This window comes from Scyliorhinus torazame, chromosome X, assembly GCF_047496885.1.
Source record: "Scyliorhinus torazame isolate Kashiwa2021f chromosome X, sScyTor2.1, whole genome shotgun sequence".
NCBI lineage: Eukaryota > Metazoa > Chordata > Chondrichthyes > Carcharhiniformes > Scyliorhinidae > Scyliorhinus > Scyliorhinus torazame.
The window spans coordinates 33061433-33081075 of record NC_092738.1 but is presented as its reverse complement, the minus strand read 5'-3'; the positions used below and the strand labels follow the sequence as shown (position 1 = coordinate 33081075).

At 44.9% G+C, this 19643-nt stretch overlaps 1 protein-coding gene across 3 annotated transcripts in view; it reads right to left on the bottom strand.

The window, feature by feature from the left end:
• tfcp2 (transcription factor CP2) overlaps nucleotides 1-19643 on the bottom strand; it is a 122477-nt gene that overhangs the window by 44449 nt on the left and 58385 nt on the right. For 2 of the 3 annotated variants that reach the window (XM_072494024.1, XM_072494027.1), the window contains exons 9-12: nucleotides 19579-19627; nucleotides 3370-3402; nucleotides 3163-3228; nucleotides 2555-2648 (exon numbers count right to left, since the gene is read on the bottom strand). In XM_072494024.1, the coding sequence (XP_072350125.1) occupies nucleotides 2555-2648; nucleotides 3163-3228; nucleotides 3370-3402; nucleotides 19579-19627 (242 nt within the window). The remainder of the gene's footprint in view (nucleotides 1-2554; nucleotides 2649-3162; nucleotides 3229-3369; nucleotides 3403-19578; nucleotides 19628-19643) is intronic. The other variant, XM_072494026.1, reaches the window with a different exon arrangement.

The window sequence follows — 19643 nt, the reverse complement described above, 5'->3', positions numbered from 1 at the left end:
ACACCGCTTCTAAACAACTGCGGGACCCAGGACGAGATCAAAAGGTCAGTCTCGATCATGTATTCATGCCCCAGAGTAGGATTTATACCAGACCCAAATTGCTCAATTTATTTCAAATCACATTTCAAAAATAGGTGAATCACATGCACAAAAAGATAATTACTGGGGGCTTTTCGAAACCCACCATCTATCACCAGCGGCTCAGGTAACACTGCAAACTGGAGGGCGGTCCTTGGCACAGAGGATCGTTAAATGGGTGAACCTGCATCAAACACCGTGCCTTGTAACACCCTCAGGTGAACCAATGGCGTATTATTGAAGTGCAATTATTATGCAAGCAAATGCGACAGCCTGTTTGCGCACAGCAAGTGTTGAAAACGGCAATTAAACAAGCACGGTAATTGTGTTTTGGTGGTGTTTGTTGATGAGCGAATGTTAACCAGGACACTGGGAACAATTTCCTCATCTTCAAATAGTGCCCTGGAATCTTTCATGCCCACCTGAGCTGGCAGTCAAGGCATCATTTAATATCTCACTTGAAATGCAGCACATGAGAAGATACGCTTTCACACTACACTGAAGTGGCAGTCCTTGATTGGTGCTTGAATCCACAATGCGCCGACTTCGGATGGCGTGCTTATAATAGGGTAAAAGCTGACCCAAAATGCTTGAAGCAGCTCCACGGGAACTTAATTTTTAAAATATAGATAGATCACTTGCGCAGCAGACACAAGACTTCTAACCAGTTCGCAGCTTCCTAGCCTCCCACTTCCCTCAACCCCAGGGAGCTCTGCCAAAACACTGGAAACCTTTGGAGTTTCCTGGCACAGATGGAACAAAGAACTGGATTTAATTTGCGCCTAGATCACAAATTCAGCAGATCCAACTAAGTATTTTGAAGTGTAATTGCTGTTACATAGACAAACAATTAATTTGCGCACATTTGCAACAGCAAAATACCACAAAACAAATTTAAAATGTTTTTTGATAGCGTTGGTTGAAGATACAGTCTTGGATAGGAAAGTGGACAACTTGGTTGTCTTCTTCCAATACCAGGGAAATGAAGTGATGCTGTTCACCTGAACAGACAGAAGCTTCTGACATTCCAGACATTGCAACATTCCCTCGCTACTCCACAGAAATATCCAGGGAGACTTTTGTTCAAGTAACAGGACATAACCCAGAGCCTTCCAAATCAGAGGAAAATGTAAGTCAAACTGAGCCAAGTTAACAGGATCGTGGGCAGCCAGATGAGTCCACAGCAGATTGTGGCTATTGGTTTTGCTCCAGTTTCTCGGTTAGATTTCCAACATTTGACATGGAAGGTACGCATGTGCAGGCTCTTCAGCCCAACTAGTCACATTTATACACTTCACCAGTTTCCTCATCCCTTTAACATAACCTATTGCTTTTCTGTCAGGTGTTCCTACAGCTCCCCTTTCAAGAATCAATGCTATTTGCCCAAACTACTCTACTTGGTAGCAAATCCTACCTTTTACCCACTCTTGGGTGAAGAAGTTTCTCCGAGCATCATGGAATATAAAACAGAAGGCAGCCACTTAGTCCATACTTCAGAAGAGCATTTAGTCCCACTTCCCTGAAATGGCTTCATTAGTGAGCATCTTATATTTATGGCCCCACGTTTTGGACTATGTCTAACTGATCAAACACCCATATCTTTTTCATAATTTTGCAGGCAAGTCCTCTCTTTCTAGATCATAAAGTCCCTATTTTTTCTGATAACGGGTAGATGCTCAGTTCTGATATCATCCATGTCAATCTGCTTTGCCCCTTTTCCAGGGCCCGGTATCCTTTTGACAATATAAAAAGCAGTGCTGCACACAGTAATACAAATGTGGCCTAACCAAGGTTCGATACTTTTGCTGATTTTGCCATTTTTCGAATATGGTCATCACATTTCTCCAATCTGTGAGAACTTACAACTGTTCCTCTTGCATATTTCAATTTTGTTCACTTGTGTTTCGCACTTTCCCCAAAGAAATCACTCGTCCAAATTATCTGAGCTTGTCCCCAACCCAGAGGTTTCAATTCCCCCTTTTCATGCTACAAAGCAAATCTTCTCTCAAACCTCTCAATTCCCTGTCCCCATCTAAATCATTTCAAGAAAGAATATGGTATTAGCTGTTACATCTCTCTCTCCTGTTATTTTCAATCTGGGTGGTATATCGTGCAACAAGGTGGTGCTAAGGCAGGTCAACAAGTGTGCTTTCTCCACTTTGGACCTCAGTCTCACTCAGCATCTCTATCATAGTCCACGTCCCACACCAGCCACTCCTGAAATCTCACTAAAGACTTCCAATTCAATTTACAAGATCATAACCTTGTGTTGTGGGTACGATGCTACTGGACACGGAACAGAGGCTTTAAACATTGTTCCCCGAGGATCACAAGTGTTCAAAGACTTAATTCTTCAGGCCCAACTGAAGGTAAAGCTCGGTCCTGTAGATGGAAGGAATGAGCTGCGACCCATTCCAGCACCCCAGGTAATCGTGACAAATATTTTCATCCAAATAAGTTAATAAGCAAAAGGTACCAGAGAAGTTTGCGAAGAGCCTGCAGTATGGAGAAAATCGATTTCTGTGCAACCACTGTTGAGCGTCCTGAGGTGTGGCTGTTGGCAACAGATTCTGCAAAAATAAAGTTGCATGTCTTAGACATGAGCCCTGAAATGTACACACAGATACAATGACCCAAGAGTACATTAGGAGCTGGCTAAGATAAGTGCAAACTCCACTGCAGTTGATTAATCCCACGCACCAATGGGCGTCAGCGCCTTTCCTCAGTTCTAAGTAGAGATAGTTCGTGGACTATCCAACTAGGGAAACATGACCGTCCATGGAAAGCATGTCATATCACTGCATTAACTATTTCAGCCCAAATAATATTTGGCAAGGAAAAGGACTGGAATTCTTGGCCACAAGGATAAAGTTGGTATTTAAATTTATCTGAATTTAACTTCAACATCAATAGCCATAATTTGGAAGTTCTTTCCGGTCACATCGAAGTTTTTGTTAAATTGCTCAAAATCATGCAGAGTTAAAGATTTGGCTCTAACATCAGAGCAGTCTTTGTGGGCTTTTAACAGAAACATGCCTCTCAAAATAGAGTGTGTGTTGGCACCTTGACAACAAAAGCCCCTACCTGATTTTCGGAGACGGGAGACACGGACAGTTCCCGACAAGCCCATTTTCGAAAGGATCCCAGTGTCTGATAAGAAAAAGTTACTTGTGAACTTCTGCAAAAATCTAAAAGTGATTTTCACTTTGGATGCATGTACACACGCAGAGTTTCCACTGCATACGAACAGAAAGAAAGCAAAAAAAATCTGACGAGACAAAAATCACTTACCAAATCTAGTGAAAATCCAATAGAATTATTGAGCTGAAATCGTACACAAGCATGAAGAAGAGGTCAAACGGGAATTTTCAGAAAGAATCCAATAGCCATCAAGAAGTTGATTACGTTTATGCAAATTTAGATTTCAATTGTTATTGAGGTGAGAAATTAAATGTTAGTGGACAAATGGATGGATAACAGTTCAATAATTCTCCCTCCTCCCACAAGCAGGATAACAATCATTGGTTTAGTGAATATTTTCTGCTGTACCCATACAAAAGGGAAATACAAGTCTCGGGATTAGGACCGCATTGAAAACATTGATATAGCACCTTGCACGTCCTTTAGACGTTTGAAAGCACTTCATGGCCAATGAATTACTTCTGAAATGTAGATAGGCGAATGCAGCAGTCATTTTGCGCTCAACAAGATACCACAAGCAGCAAGTTAATAAATGTTCAACCTGTTTTGATGGCATTGCTCGAGGATAAATAAATGTTAGCCATGACACCAGGCGGAGAACTTCCTGCTCTTCAAATAGTGCCAGAGTACTTTTACATCCGTTTTTCAGGGAGATGGAGGTTCAGTTTAATCTCAGCCTATATTATGTACTCCTGAGTTGTGGAATGGGGCTTTTACAGTTTGAGGTAAGAATGCTACCACTGAAAGAACCAGGCAAGTATTAGAGGGGAAGGATACTTATAACTGGTCCTATACCACGTGTTCCCAAGCAAATTTTAAAAGCCAGTACAAAGTGCTTTGATAACCATTGTAAAGCAATCAATGTACACCTTACAGTGGAAAAAAAAAACTACTTTTACTTCTAGAACCTGATTACATCTCAGTGCTTTTCCGTGAAGGTCGCAGCTGTTTTGCGCACAAGAGGTCACAAACAACAAATAACCAGGAAACCCCCCAGGTTCTTCTTCCAACAAAACCGGAGGCTTTTCAAACTCATTTAAAAAGGCAGACAAGGGTTGGTTTAGCAGCTCATCTGGCATATGTTGCACCACTCTCTTGGCAATCAGCCGAGATGGTTTGCCCAATGTCCTAAAGTGAGGCTTAAACCCACAATCCATTGATTTAGTGGAGTAAACGGAGATTATGCTTCAGCCCTTCATCTTCTGGCGAGTAGGCAAAGACTCCAGCATAGATTTTAAAATACTAATCTTACCCTACTGTACTGTATTTCAATATCTGGGGGAAAAAAGGCATTGAAGCTTTTCATATGGATTAGGTGGATTGGCCATGATAAATTGCCCTTAGTGTCCAAAATTGCCCTTAGTGTTGGGTGGGGTTACTGGGTTATGGGGATAGGGTGGTGGTGTTGACCTTGGGTAGGGTGCTCTTTCCAATAGCTGGTGCAGACTCGATAGGCCGAATGGCCTCCTTCTGCACTGTAAATTCTATATTGCACTCATCAGGACACTTCACAAGAATGCCAATATGGGGAAAAACAATTTAGACTGTACGAGAAGAGCGTGCTGATTGGTTGGCATGTAGACTCTGATCAGTAGAGGTGTTGCCATGGAGAATGTACTAGACGACTGACAGTTAACTTCCAAGCATTGTTTGAAATTTAAACCAGGCAGTTTGATCCTGAATTGTCAAGACATTGCCCTGAGGAATGAGTCAGTTAACGTCCATCGCTTATTATGTTCAGCTGAAACAGGCGCAATGTGTGCGCATATTCTATTATCTGTGAAGGGCAGGGCCCTGTGTATTAATACATGTAGCTTCCAGTACACATTAATGTACCATGCTAACGTTGGACACGATGTATTGAGTTTTGAAAGGACAGGCTGGTTGGGTATGTTGCAACAGTGGCTGGGACATGCTGTTTGATACAATTCACCCGTCTTTGGAACATACAGTCAACATACCTAGCATCTCACTGGCACTGAAATTCAGACAACACATTTTATGATGGGCAGAACATCTATTTGGTTTGATGGCAGCATCCTGTCAGTGGCCAATACTGCAATACCGTGCTGCTACTGAGATACCTTGTCCTTCCAGAGGAGTCAGAGGTAGACGGGACACTTTTCAGGGCCGACCTGTTTGAGTTTGTGTGATACACAGAGTGAAACAATCTGTCAGGGTAGCCATTATCACACAGGATGCCTCAATGCACCCTACTTTAGCATCAAGCCAACATTAGAGGTGATTCGGCGATTGGGCAACATTTGCGAAACAATTCGCAGTGTGCTAAGAATTACGCTGACAACTGTCGGCGATCCCTCAAGAAGATGACCTCAATCCGGTTCGTGCGAAATGTAGCCATGTGAAACGGTCCGCAGCCTTCTCCTCCCAGGCAGTGGTATTAATGCCGCCGTGCTTTTGGGCGGCCCTGAGCCTTTTCCTTTGACCGCCTTTAGAGCATTGGGGAGCTGGGAGAATAGAACCTGCCGAGGGAGGCAGTTTCTGGGCATCCCAATGCAATGGCCCATCCATCGGAGTTCGTTCCGCAGGAGCAGGGTTTCCATGCTGGAAGATGCAGATCTCCAGGATTCAATCAGTCGGGCTCGCAGTGTGCTGCTTTGGTGTGGACTGGACATTACATATATTAGTACACAGGGCCCGGTTCTTCACAGACAGAAAGAACACGTACACAAATTTTGTCTGTTTCAGCTAAAAGAAATGTGATTGATTTCTCAGGGCAATGCCGTGACCAATCACGATCAAACTGCTTGGTTTAAATTTCAAACAATGCTGGGCAGTTAACAGATACATTCACCATGGCAGCACCTCAACCAGTGTCTACTTGCCATCGAATCAGCACTCTTCTCATACAGAATAAATAAATGGTTTTAGAACATGGAACACAGTGCAGGAGGCCATTCGGCCCATCGAGTCTGCACACACCCTAGCCCCGTAATGCACTCCACCCTAGCCCCGTAATGCACTCCACCCTAGCCCCGTAATGCACTCCACCCTAGCCCCGTAACCCAATAACCCCGCCTAACCTTTTTGGTCACTAAGGGCAATTTATCATGGCCAATCCACCTAACCTGCACGTCTTTAGACTGTGGGAGGAAACTGGAGCACCCGGAGGAAACCCACGCACACACGGGGAGGACGTGCAGACTCCGCACAGACAGTGACCCAGCGGGGAATCAAACCTGGGACCCTGGCGCTGTGAAGCCACAGTGCTATCCACTTGTGCTACCGTTCTGCCCACGTTTTCGCCTTGTATCGGTATTCTTGAGAATTGTCCTGATGAGTGCAAGACAGAAAGCTTCAACATGACTCTTTTTTTCCCCCCACAAATACTTTTTCTGTACCATCAAACAACTAATTGTACCATTTTTACAGTATATTCCAGGACCATTGCATAGTCATGTAACCGAGCAGACCAAATTAGAAGGCTTTCTCTGGTTAGAGTGCTAAAGTTCCCAAACCAAGCCACTAAGAAAGTGCCACAGGTAGTTTCGTTCTACAAAGAGCTACATCCCACTTACACAAGTCCAAAGCCAAGGCTAAAGCTGCCAGAGTGAGCATGAACATGCTCCTGTTTAACATGCTAAAACCTTAAGTTTACCAGCACAGAGCACGAGCCTGCTTTCCACTGCTTGTCCAACCAACCAGGATTACCCTATAGTTACATCATCAGTTGTCACTTTAGCCCAACACTCACCCTCACGTTGCCCTGGTGGAGAGGCTTGAACGTTCCTTTGATCCCAAGCACAGTGCAGTTGGGAGTCTTAAACTCCTGGCAGGGTCAGCCATGACGGTAAGGTTGGAGAGGAGGAACCAGACAAAGAGCAATCCAAAACAAGTCCTCAACGGCGGATCAGATGGCAGATACCCGAATGATATCAACGGCTACAATGGCGGGTGAAAGCTGCAGCAGTAGGGACATCTCCAGTCGAGGTTCCCTTGCCACTGGAACTAGACCTACCCTGTCAAGGATCGTGTGTCTGCAGATGTGCAACAGCATACCAACGTTATAAGATATCTTCCACCAAACGTCTACCTAGAGGAAATCAGCATCCCCCCCCTCCCAGCCACACAGACAAGTCCTGTAGCGATCGGAGAGAAGTGACTGGGTAGGTCAGAGAGCTCTGAAGTCCCTAGTTTCAGACCAGCACATAGGAGGCGGAGTTTGATTCAGTCGTTTTGCTCTTGGAACAGGGACAAGAGATCGATCGGCAGCTTTCTTCACAACTGAGCAGCTCTCTCTCCAGGACCCGCACTCACCCCACATGGGGAAGGGCTAGAAAAGGCGCTGTAAGAATAGTCTGTTCTATCCCCAACCTGGCTGGAAAACCACATCCAGCAGCTCATCTACCCACGGTCAGAAAATCAAAAATCAGAACCTGCAATGTACAAACCCTCCTGGATAACGAGCAAAACAATCGACCGGAACGGAGAACTGTCTTTGTTGCTTATGAGCTCAGGCACTTCAACGGTGACGTTGCTGCCCTGCGAGAGACCCAAAGAGCAGACAAAGGGCAGCTAAGGGAAGATGGCGGTGGTTACACCTTTGGAGAGGGAAAACCGGAGAATCATGGAATTGGATTCGCCATCAAGAGTGAACTTGTCAACAACCCTTGATGCCAATAATGAGTCCAAAGAAGATTTCTACTCCACCCCGGCCAATGAAGGCAAGCATGCCGTATGCCTTCTTGACTACCTTCTCCGTGTTGCCCCTTTCAGTGACCTGTGGACCTGTACACCAAGATCTCTCTGACTGTCAATACCCTTGAGGGGCTGTACCATTCACTGTATATTCCCTACCTGCATTAGACCTTCCAAAATGCATTACCTCACATTTGTCCGGATTAAACTCCATCTGCCATCTCTCTGCCCAAGTCTCCAAACAATCTAAATCCTGCTGTATCCTCCGACAGTCCTCATCGCTATCCGCAATTCCACCAACCTTTGTGTCGTCTGCAAACTTACTAATCAGACCAGTTACATTTTCCTCCAAATCATTCATATATACTACGAACAGCAAAGGTCCCAGCACTGAGCCCTGCGGAACACCACTAGTCACAGACCTCCAATTAGAAAAGCACCCTTCCATTGCTACTCTTTGCCTTCTATGACCTAGCCAGTTCTGTATCGATCTTGCCAGCTCACCTCTGAACCTGTGTGACTTCACCTTTTGTACCAGTCTACCATGAGGGGCCTTGTCAAAGGCCATACTGAAGTCCATATAGACAACATCTACTGCCCTACCTGCATCAGTCATCTTTGTGACCTCTTCGAAAAACTCTATCAAGTTAGTGAGACACGACCTCCCCTTCACAAAACCATGCTGCCTCTCGCTAATACGTCCACTTGCTTCCAAATGGGAGTAGATCCTGTCTCGAAGAATTCTCTCCAGTAATTTCCCTACCACTGAAGTAAGGCTCACCGGCCTGTAGTTCCCTGGACAGTAGATTAACATGTCACAAGAGAATGCTGGAATCCATTATTAAGGAGTAGCAGCAAGAGTTAGAGAATCATAATAATCAGGCAGAGTCAATATGGTTTTATGAAATTGTGCTTAATAAATTTATTAGAATTCTTTGAGCATATGATCAGCAGGGTGGATAAAGGGGAACCAGTAGATGTAGTGTATATGGTTTGCAAAAAGGCACAAGATGCCTATGGTTACTATGCCATTCAAGAGTTTGTGGTGTTGGGGGTAATAGATTAACATGGATAGAGGACTGGCTAACTAAAAAAACAGAACAGAATAAATGGGTGTTTTTCATGCTGGCCAACTAGCTCGTGGAATGCCACAGGGATCAGTGCTGGGACCTCAACTACCTATAATCGATGACTGAGAGGAAGGGACAAAGTGTCAAATTTGCTGCTAATGCAAAGATAGCCAGCAAAGTACATTGTGAGGAGGCTACAAAGAGCCTGCAAAAGGACTTTGCATTCTGCAAGAGGTAGGGTTAAGGTTTTTTATATTCGTTCATGGGACGTGGGCATCACCAGCTGTGCCAGCATTTATTGCCCATCCCTAATTGCCCTTGAGGAGGAAGTGAAGAGTCAACCACATTGCTGTGGGTCTGGAGTCACATGTAGGCCAGACTACGGGTAAGGACGGCAGATTTCCTTTCCTAAAGGACGTTAGTGAACCAGGTGGGTTTTTACGACAATCAACAATGGTTTCATGGTCGTCATTAGACTTTTAATTCCGGATTTTTATTGAATTCAAATTTCACCATCTGCAGTGGCGGAATTTGAACCCGGGTCCCCAGAGCATTCTGGGTTTCTGGTTTACTAGTCCAGTGACAATAACACTATGCCACCACTTCCCCTTATTGAAGTGATTGAAGTTAAAATTGTCATTGGAAGTATAATGTGGGAAATGTGACATTGTCAACTTTGGTGGGAAGAATTGAAAAATAGAACATGTTTTGAATGGAGAGACACAGCAGAATGCTGTGCTACAGAGAAATTGATGTTTTCTCATGGATGAATCACAAAAGGTTAGCGTGCGGGCAGGTCCTCGCTTTAAGTTGTTCTGTTAACACCATTTTGTTTTAAAGTCGTTTATCCTTTAGGACATATTTTCCGGTTTATGTTAAATTTTTTGTTTTTGCTAAATTGTCATCGTGCTCAATGTTTAACACTGATCCGACATCATGTTCTGGAAGCTGATTGGCACCATATGAGGTGTTTGTTTGCATTCGAGGGAACGTCAATTTCTTTTCTTAAATGCGACCAATTCCAAATATCGAAACTTTTTTTTTTTTGCAAGCAAAACATTAAAGCCGGTGTTGCTCATTTCTGTGAACAGGCTCATTTCATGAATCTAAGCTGATTTCCATTTTGGAGCTCTGGGTATGCTATGGGTGAGGCACAGAAGCTATTTTGAAGTCTGAGGGAGAGGCATTTGCTACTGCCAGACACAAAATTGCTTTCCTGGTGTCAAAGCTAGTCTGATTGAAAAAAGAAAGGGTGCAAGGTACTGACCCTTGAAGAGGCGGACTTTGCAATTGTCTGCTTAATTTGAGCCCAAGTGCTGCCCCTGTTCAAGTCTGCAGCAGGTGAGGCAGAAGCACCAGCAGTGTCTTCAAAATATCCTCCACAAGAAAGGCAGCACAACAGCAAGCTCTCTACCCAATCCAACATGCTCAGCATCAAGGTACTAAATCGCTCAAAGCCACCTCCACTAAAGCACTGCGGTGACCTCAAAGGATCCATAAAGGGGTCAAACATCTCCACCTCAAACATCTATCGGGGCTGGTTCAGCACAGGGCTAAATAGCTGGCTTTGAAAGCAGACCCATGCAGGCCAGCAGCACGGTTCAATTCCCGTACCAGCCTCCCCGAACAGGCGCCGGAATGTGACGACTAGGGGCTTTTCACAGTAACTTCATTTAAAGCCTACTTGGAACAATAAGCGATTTTCATTTCATTTTTTCGTTTCACCAACTCATGGTTCAGTTGGGAAGACGCTGAACAGACTTTGATGGAAACATGCAGCCAAGGCAGTGGAGTGTGGGCAAAAAGCAACTCATGTAAAATGCCAACTGTGGGCAAATGCATTTGGACTCAGAGCCTGAAGCTTTCACATTGGACTTATCAGCTGCCTTCGAGCCTGCTCCGCAATTCATTATGATCATGGCTGATCATCAAGTTCAATACTCTTTGACCCCACCTTCCGCCCATATCCCTTGATCCCTTTAGCCCCAAGTGCTGTATCTAATTTCTTCTTGAAATCACACAATGTTTTGGCCTCAACTACTTTCTGTGGGAGTGAATTCCACAGATTCACCGCTCTCTGGGTGAAGATCTTTCTCCTCACCTCAGTCCTAAAAGGTTTAGCCCTTATCCTCAAACTATGACCCCTAGTTCTGGACTCCCCACCATCGGGAACTTTCTTTCTGAATCTACCCTGTCTAATCCGGTTAGAATTTTGTCAGTTTCTATGAGATCCCCTCTTACTCTTCTCAACTCCAATGAATATAATCCTAACTGATTTAGTCTCCCCTCATATGACAGTCCCACCATCCCAGGAATCAGCCTGGTAAACCTTTGCTGCTCTCCCTCCATAGCAAGAACATCCTTCCTCAGATAAGGACACTAAAACTGTGCCCAATACTCCAGGTGTGGCCTCACCAATGCCCTAAACAATTGCAGTAAAACATCCCTATTCCTGTACTCAAATCCTCTCACTATGAAGGCCAACATCCCATTTGCCTTCTTTACTGCCTGCTGTACCTGCGCGCTTACTTTCAGCAACTGATGTCATGGGAGTGTCCCTTTAAGAAAGGTTTTTATCTTATCACATGGCTTAGACCATAAGACATAGGAGCGGAAGCAAGGCCATTCGGCCCATCGAGTCCACTCCACCATTCAATCATGGCTGATTTCAACTTCATTTACCCGCTCTCTCTCCATAGCCCTTAATTCCTCGAGAAATCAAGAATTTATCAACTTCTGTCTTAAAGACACTCAACGTCCTGGCCTCCACCGCCCTCTGTGGCAATGAATTCCACAGACCCACCACTCTCTGGCTGAAGAAATTTCTCCTCATCTCTGTTCTAAAGTGACTCCCTTTTATTCTAAGGCTGTGCCCCCGGGTCCTAGTCTCCCCTGCTAATGGAAACAACTTCCCTACATCCACCCTATCTAAGCCATTCATTATCTTGTAAGTTTCTATTAGATCTCCCCTCAACCTCCTAAACTCCAATGAATATAATCCCAGGATCCTCAGACGTTCATCGTATGTTAGGCCTACCATTCCTGGGATCATCAGTGTGAATCTCCACTGGACCCGCTCCAGTGCCAGTATGTCCTTCCTGAGGTGTGGGGCCCAAAATTGCTCACAGTATTCTAAATGGGGCCTAACTAATGCTTTATAAAGCTTCAGCAGTACATCCCTGCTTTTATATTCCAAGCCTCTTGAGATGAATGACAACATTGCTTCAGTGATGTCATTGTGTGGGTGGAGCTGAGTTGTGGCCCTGAGTTTTACTTTCGCTTTGAGTTTGGACTGGGTTTGAACTGCACAGGTTGAAAGAAGTGTTTCTCTGTCTTCCTTTTAAAAGCTGTTTCCAGACGGCTTGATAACGTAAAAGAGATAATTGCTTTCTGGAAGGAATTCAAATCTGCTGTTTGAAAAGGAGAACAGAGTATCAATAACAAGTCTTATACCAGTGAGAATGCAGTGTGCTGAGCCACACCTTTGAAAAGGGGTTTCTGGTTTTAATTGAATTTTGTTATTGAATTGGAACAGTTAAGGAGGAATTCATTAAGGGTTATACATAGATTACTGTAGCTGTGTGGGGTCTTTATGTTTATAGTTGATAAAAATTCTTACTGTGTTTATAAAAATGTTAACTAAATTCATAGAATAAAGCTTGTTTTTTGATTGAAAGCGCCGAAGGCCTCCTTTGAATAACACCTGAAAGGCAGGCTCTTGTGCTCATCGTAACCAAAATCAATAAGCAGTTGTAGGTCAGGTGAACTCCATAATATACTTTGGAGTTTTCTAAACCCTGGCCCATAACACTGAGGACACCAAGGTCTCGCTGAGTATCCACCTCTCTCAATTTATAGCATAAATTTGAAATTTGAGGAAATTTCAGAAGTATGCCAGAGGTTTCCAACCCTCCTTCGATACAGGGATGGTGCTAGAGAACTGGAGAACTGTAAATGTTGCATCCTTGTTCAAAAAAAGGGGTGAAAGGAGAAGCCCAGCAACGACACACCACTCCATTTAACATCTGGGATAGGAAAAACTTGAAAACAAATTTTGTCCCAAATAATGGGCGGGATTTACCAAGCAATCCGCTGCGGGATTTTCGACAGTGCAGGCGGCCCGCCAGAACAGGATTTCCCGTTGACTGCACCCCTCGTTGCCAGGAATGTGCGCCGGCGAGACGGGAATATCCCGCCGGTGTGGACAGTCGGTAAATTCCGCTCAATAAATCACTTGGACAAACGTGGATTAACAGCATGATTGGTTTAAAAATAAATCAGCTAGCCTGGAGTTTGTTTTGATGAGGTAGCAGACGGTTAATGAGAGTATTGCTGCTGATGTACATGGAATTGAGAGGGGGGGGGGGGGGGGGGGGGGGGGGGGGGAAGAGAAGGAAGAGAACGGGACCTGTACAGACCCAATGGGTTTGCATCTAGAGAGAGGTGTGATCAATACCTTTGCAGGCCATTTTACTACTGCTATTGGATGGGCAGGGGTGTGGGAGCTAGAAGGTCATATCAGAGAGGAACAGCAAGGTGTACAGAATACTGGGAGAGATAGACAGCACTAGAATAAGGAAGTTGATAGGTGGGGCTAGAGTAAGGGAAACAGCAATAGAGTTTAAATCCGGGTTACTGAATATCTATGTGAACGCACGGAGTATTGGAAATAAAATTGGTGAGGCATGGCCTTCTGGGAATATGATGTGACTTTAATGAGACATACGGAAGGCAGGACTAGGTGTCAAATACCTCGAAATACGAGGTGTTCAGGAAGACCCCTGCTCTTTCTGATACATATTAATGACCTAGACCGTGGTACACAGGACACAATTTCTGAACGGTACGAATCTTGGAAATACGGTGGACCGAGGACGCTAAGGACTTGGGTTGGTGGAATGGACAGACAGGTGGCAGGTGAAATTTAATTTAGAACAGTATGATTACTTTTGGTCGGAAAAATGAGTCGAGATGATGTACAATTCTAAGAGGGTGCAGGAGCAGGGACCCGAGTGTACACGTGTGTATAAATCACTGAAGGTGAGAGAACAGGTTATCAGTATGATTAATAAGCCATGCAGTGCACTGGGTTTTATAAATTAGGGTAGTGTGTGCAAAAGCAAGGTAGTTTTGATAAACCTACATAAAAACACTGGTCTGGCCTCAATTAGTGTTATGTCTCGCTCTAGGCGATACACTTTAGGAAGGATATGGTGGCATGAGAGATTTGAAAAGAGAAGCTCGAGCAATCAAATTAGTGAGCACTGTGGCTTCACAGCTCCAGGGTCCCAAGTTCGATTCCTGGCTCGGGTCACTGTCTGTGCGGAGTCTGCACGGGTTTCCTCCGGGTGCTCTGGTTTCCTACCAGTCCAACGGTGTGCAGGTTCGGTGGATTGGCTGAATTGCCCCTTAAGTGTCCAAAAAAAGGTTGGGTGGGGTTGCTGGGTTACGGGGAGAGGGTGGAAGCATGGGCTTATATAGGGTGCTCTTTCCCAGGGCCGGCGCAGACTTGATGGGCTGAATGGCCTCCTTCTGCACTGTTGATTCTATGAAACTGGTCAGAGTGGAGAGGGAGAAACTTCCAGTTGGTGAAAAGGTCGAGAGTCAGAGGACACAGAATTACAGTAATTGGAAAAAGAAACAACATGAGGAAATTATTTTTTTAATGTAATGACTGGTTAGGATCTGAACGCACTGCCTGTGTGCGCGGTGTCAACATTGTCAATCGTGGCAGTCAAACAGGAATTGCATAGTTATCTGAAAAGGAAACATTTGCAGAGCTGCAGGCAAAATGTGGGATGGGGCACTGGGTGAATTACTCTTGCAAAGAGCCAACAGGACAGGCCAAATGGCTTCTTGTGTTGTAACCATTCTATAAACTATTCATTTTGGTAGAAAGAATGAGGGGCAATTTAACCGATGGTGTAGGAACAGCAGAGCCTCTGGGTATATGCGCACAAATCATTGAAAGTAGCATGGCTATTTGAGAAAGCAATGAACCGCGCACACTGGGGTCTGGGCTTTCTTGATAGAGCACAAAAGCAAGGAAGGTATGCTGCAACCCGTCTCAAACACTGGGGCAACCTCAACTGCAGTTGACATCAGTTCTGGGCAGTGCACCTCTGGAAAGATGAGAAAGTATCAGAGAAGGTGCAGAAAGAATTCACGAGAACGGCTGCAGAGACGAGGAACATCAGTGAAGAGGCAAAACTATTTGCATTGGTGAAAGGTTCAACAACCAGATTAAGGTGAACGTAAAAACAAAACTAGAAACAGATCAGGAGGCCCTTCCACGTCTGTTCCACCATTCAATCTGCTCAAAGCTGATCCTTTATCTCAACACCATCATCCTTCTCTCTCCCCATACCCCTTTTGAATACAGAAATCTTATTTCCTCCTTCAATACATCCAGTGGCTTGGCCTGCACAGCCTTCTGTGGTCGACACTTCCACAGGCTCACGACCCTCTGAGTGAAGAGGTTTCGCCTCATCTCCGTCCTAAATGGCCTACCCTGTATCCCGAGACTGTGCCCCGTGTTCAAGACCCCTCCAACCAGAGGAGACAACATCCCCGAACCCAGTCGGTCCAGCGCTGTTAGAATTTTGTACGTTTCAATGAGATATCTTCTCATTCTTCTAAACTCAGTGAATACAAGCCCAGTAGATTCAGTCTCCCCTCCTCGACAATTCTGCCATCGCAGGGATCAGTTCGGAGTGGGAGTCAGCCATTTGACCCCTCGAACCTGCTCCGTCATTCAACAAGGTTGTGGCTGATCTGATTGTGACCATAGCTTCATTTTCCTGCCTGTCCCCCATAACCCTCAACTCCCTTGTAGATCAGAAATCGGTCTAACTCCACCTTGAATTCAATGAACCAAACTCTTCTGCTTGCTGGGGGAGAGAATTCCAAACAATCTGCTCATGGCTGATCCTTTACATTGGCAAAGAAACAATGAAGACATGATCAACTCATTTTTTTAATGTAATGACTGGTTAGGATCTGGAATGCACCGCCTGTGTGCGCGGTGTCAACAGTGTCAATCGTGGCAGCCAAACAGGAATTGGATCATTATCTGAAAAGGAAACATTTTTGCAGGACTATAGGCAAATGGTGGGAGGGGCACTGGGTACTGCAAAGTCTACAGGACCAGACAATATTCCGGCAACAGACGTGTGCTCCTAGCCAAGCTGTCCCAGTACAGCTACAGCACTGGCATCTACCCGGCAATGTGGGAAATTACCCAGATGTGTCCTGTACAAAAAACAGGACAAATTCAACCCAGTCAATGACTGCCCCATCGGTCTACGCTCCATCACCAGCAAAGTGATGGAAGGAGTCATCAACAGTGCTATGAAGCGGCACTTACTCAGCAATAACCTGCTCACTGAACCTCAGTTTGGGTTCCGCCAGGGTCACTCAGCTCCTGACCTCATTACAGCCTTGGTTCAAACATCAACAAAAGAGCTGAATGCCAGAGGTGAGGTGGGAGTGACTGCCCTCGACATCAAGGCAGCATTTGACCAAGTGTGGCATCAAGGAGCCCGAGCTAAACTGGAGCCAATGGGAATCGGGGAAAATTCTCCGCTGGTCGGAGTCATACCCGGCACAAAGGAAGATGGTTGTGGTGGTTGGAGGTCAATCATCTCAGCTCCAGGACATCACTGCAGGAGTTCCTCAGGGTAGTGTCCTCGGCCCAACCATCTTCAGCTGCTTCATTAATGACCTTCCTTCCATCAGAAGGTCAGAAGTGGGGATGTTTACTGATCATTGCACAATGTTCAGATACCAAAGCAGTCAAGGCTATGAGCCAAGTGCTGGTAAATGGAATTGGATAGGTAGGTCAGGTGTTTTTCATGAGTGGGTGCAGAGTCAATGGGCCGAAGCACCTCTTCTGCACTATGAGATTCTGTGATGCCCAAATGCACCGAAACTTGGACAATATCCAGGCTTGGGCTGACAAGTAGCAAGTAACATTCATGCCAGGCAATGACCATCTCCACAAGAGAGAATCTAACCATCGCCCCTTGACATTCAATGGCATTACCATCACTGAATCCCCCACAATCAACATCCTGGCTGAACTGGACCAGCCATATTAATACTATGGCTACAAGGGCAGGTCAGAGGCTGGGAATTCTGTGGTGAGTAACTCACCCCCCGACTCCCCAAGCCTGGTCTCCACCTAAAAGGTACAAGTCAGGAGTGTGACCCTGGATGAGTGCAGCACCAACAATACTCAAGAAGCTCAACACCATCCAGGACAAAGAAGCCCGCTTGACAAGACACCCCCCTTCCATAAACATTCACTCCCTTCAGCACTGTCAAACATCTACAAGATGCACGGCAGTAACTCGCCAAGGCTCCTTAGGCAGTACCTTCCAAACCCATGACCACTATTGTTTAGAAGGACAAGAGCAGCAGATACCTGGGAACCCCACCACCTGGAGGCTCCCCTCCAAGTCACTCACGATCCTGGCTTGGAAATATATCGGCCGTTCCTTCACTGTCACTGGGTCAAAATCCTGGAACTCCCTCCCTAACAGCACTGTGGGTGTACCTACACCACAGGGACTGCAGCGGTTCAACACCACCTTCTCAAGAGGTCATTAGGAATGGGCAATAAATGCTGGTCTCGCTCACATCACAAAAATATATTCAGTCCTCAATCCCCAGAAGACAGTGAGCTCTTATTCTGTGCAAGCCTTTTGGAAATCCAAATATACTGCATTTACTGTTCCCCCTTTATCCACTCGTAGTTGTTAAATCAAAGAACTCATCAAACTCATGATGTTTGATTGCATTATGGCTATCTAAATATCTGCTAGGACTCATTTCATAACAGATTCCAGCATTCTCCCAGTGACAGATAGCTAACGGGCCGCTCCAGTTTTGTTTCCCTCCTTTCTTAAATAGACATTGGTGGAAAACATTTGGAATTTTCCAGGCTGCTGGGTCCTTTCCAGAATCTACCGAATTTTGGACGATCAGAACAAAGGCATTCTCTATCTCTGCAACCACCTCTTTTAAGGCTCTAAGATGGAGGCCATCATGTCCAGGGGACATGTCAGCCTTTAGTCCAGATAGTATACCTTGCACCTTTTCTCTCCAGTGATCGTGACTGTTTCAAGCTCCTCTCTCACTTCTTTCCCCATTCGTTTTCTACTATTCTTGGGATGCTTTGTGTCTTCTACTGTGAAGACAGATACAAAATACTTGTTCAAAACCTTGGACATTTCCTCGTTTCCTATTATTAATTCCACAGTTGCATCTTTTACTTTAGCTATTACTCTTCCTTTTTATATACTTGTGGAAGCTCTTACTGTCATTTGTTAGTTTACACTCATTTCCAATTTTTTTTTTTCTTAAATGGTTTTTTTTCTTAAATGCTGGCTTCTAAAATGTTCCTGATCTTTGGGCCTACCACTTTGTAATTTTCAATTTGTAGACATTCCTAGTTCACCCTCCTCCGAGACTCTCTCTCGATATTGTTGTGAGTAATGAAATATCTCCTTCAATGTCTGCCATTGCTCATCTACCATCGTAACTTTTAACCGTCCACTTTAGCCAACTTTGTCTTAATACCTCAGTTATTTCCTTTATTTAAGTTTAAGACACTAGTTTCAAACCCAAATTTCTCACCCTCAAACTGAATGTCAAATTCTACCAAGTTTTGATCACTCCTACCTAGAACATAGAACATACAGTGCAGAAGGAGGCCATTCGGTCCACCTGACTTCCACCCTCACTTCCACCTTATCCCCGTAACCCAATAACATCTCCTAACCTTTTTTGGCCAATCCACCTAACCTGCACGTCTTTGGACTGTGGGAGGAAACCGGAGGACCTGGAGGAAACCCACGCAGACACGGGGAGAACATGCAGACTCCGCACAGACAGTGACTCAGCGGGGAATCGAACCTGGGACCCTGGCACTGTGAAGCCACAGTGCTATCCACTTGTGCTACCATGCTGCCCTTAGGGGATCCTATACTACGAGTTCTTTTATTAATCCTGCCTTTTACACATTACCAGGTCTAAAATAGCCCGTTCTCTGCTTCGATCCGGAATGTATTGTTTGAAGAAACTGATCCAAACACACTCCATGAACCCATCCTACAGGTTGCTTTGACCAATTTGACTCGTCCAATCTATAAGATAAAAACACTGACGATTATTGCAGTAGCTTTCTTACAAGCCCCATTATTTCTCGATTTGCACTCAGTCTTTCAGGATACCCGTAAACTACTCCCACACCTTTCCTTTGCTACCACTTGGCTCCACCAAAACTGATTCTACATCTTGATCTTCCGAGTCGAGATCATTTCTCGCTACTGTGCTAATTCCAGAAATAACTTTAAAAAGGGAGCTGGCCAAGTATTTAAATTGAGGAACTTACAGGGTTTTAGACAAAAAGCAAGGATGTGGAAATAAACACAACTGCTCTTTAGCAGAGCCACTACAGCCCTCCTCTGCTCTGCTGTAAGTTTCTCTGATTCAGCAGACACAATATCCTTATGCTACTGTATTGACCAGGATAGATTTGGGAATAATGCTGGAAAAAGCCACTTACATCAGTGGTCGCAGGAACTGGGTCAGGCTGATGATGAGGCGATCCATTTCTGAAATTAGATCAAC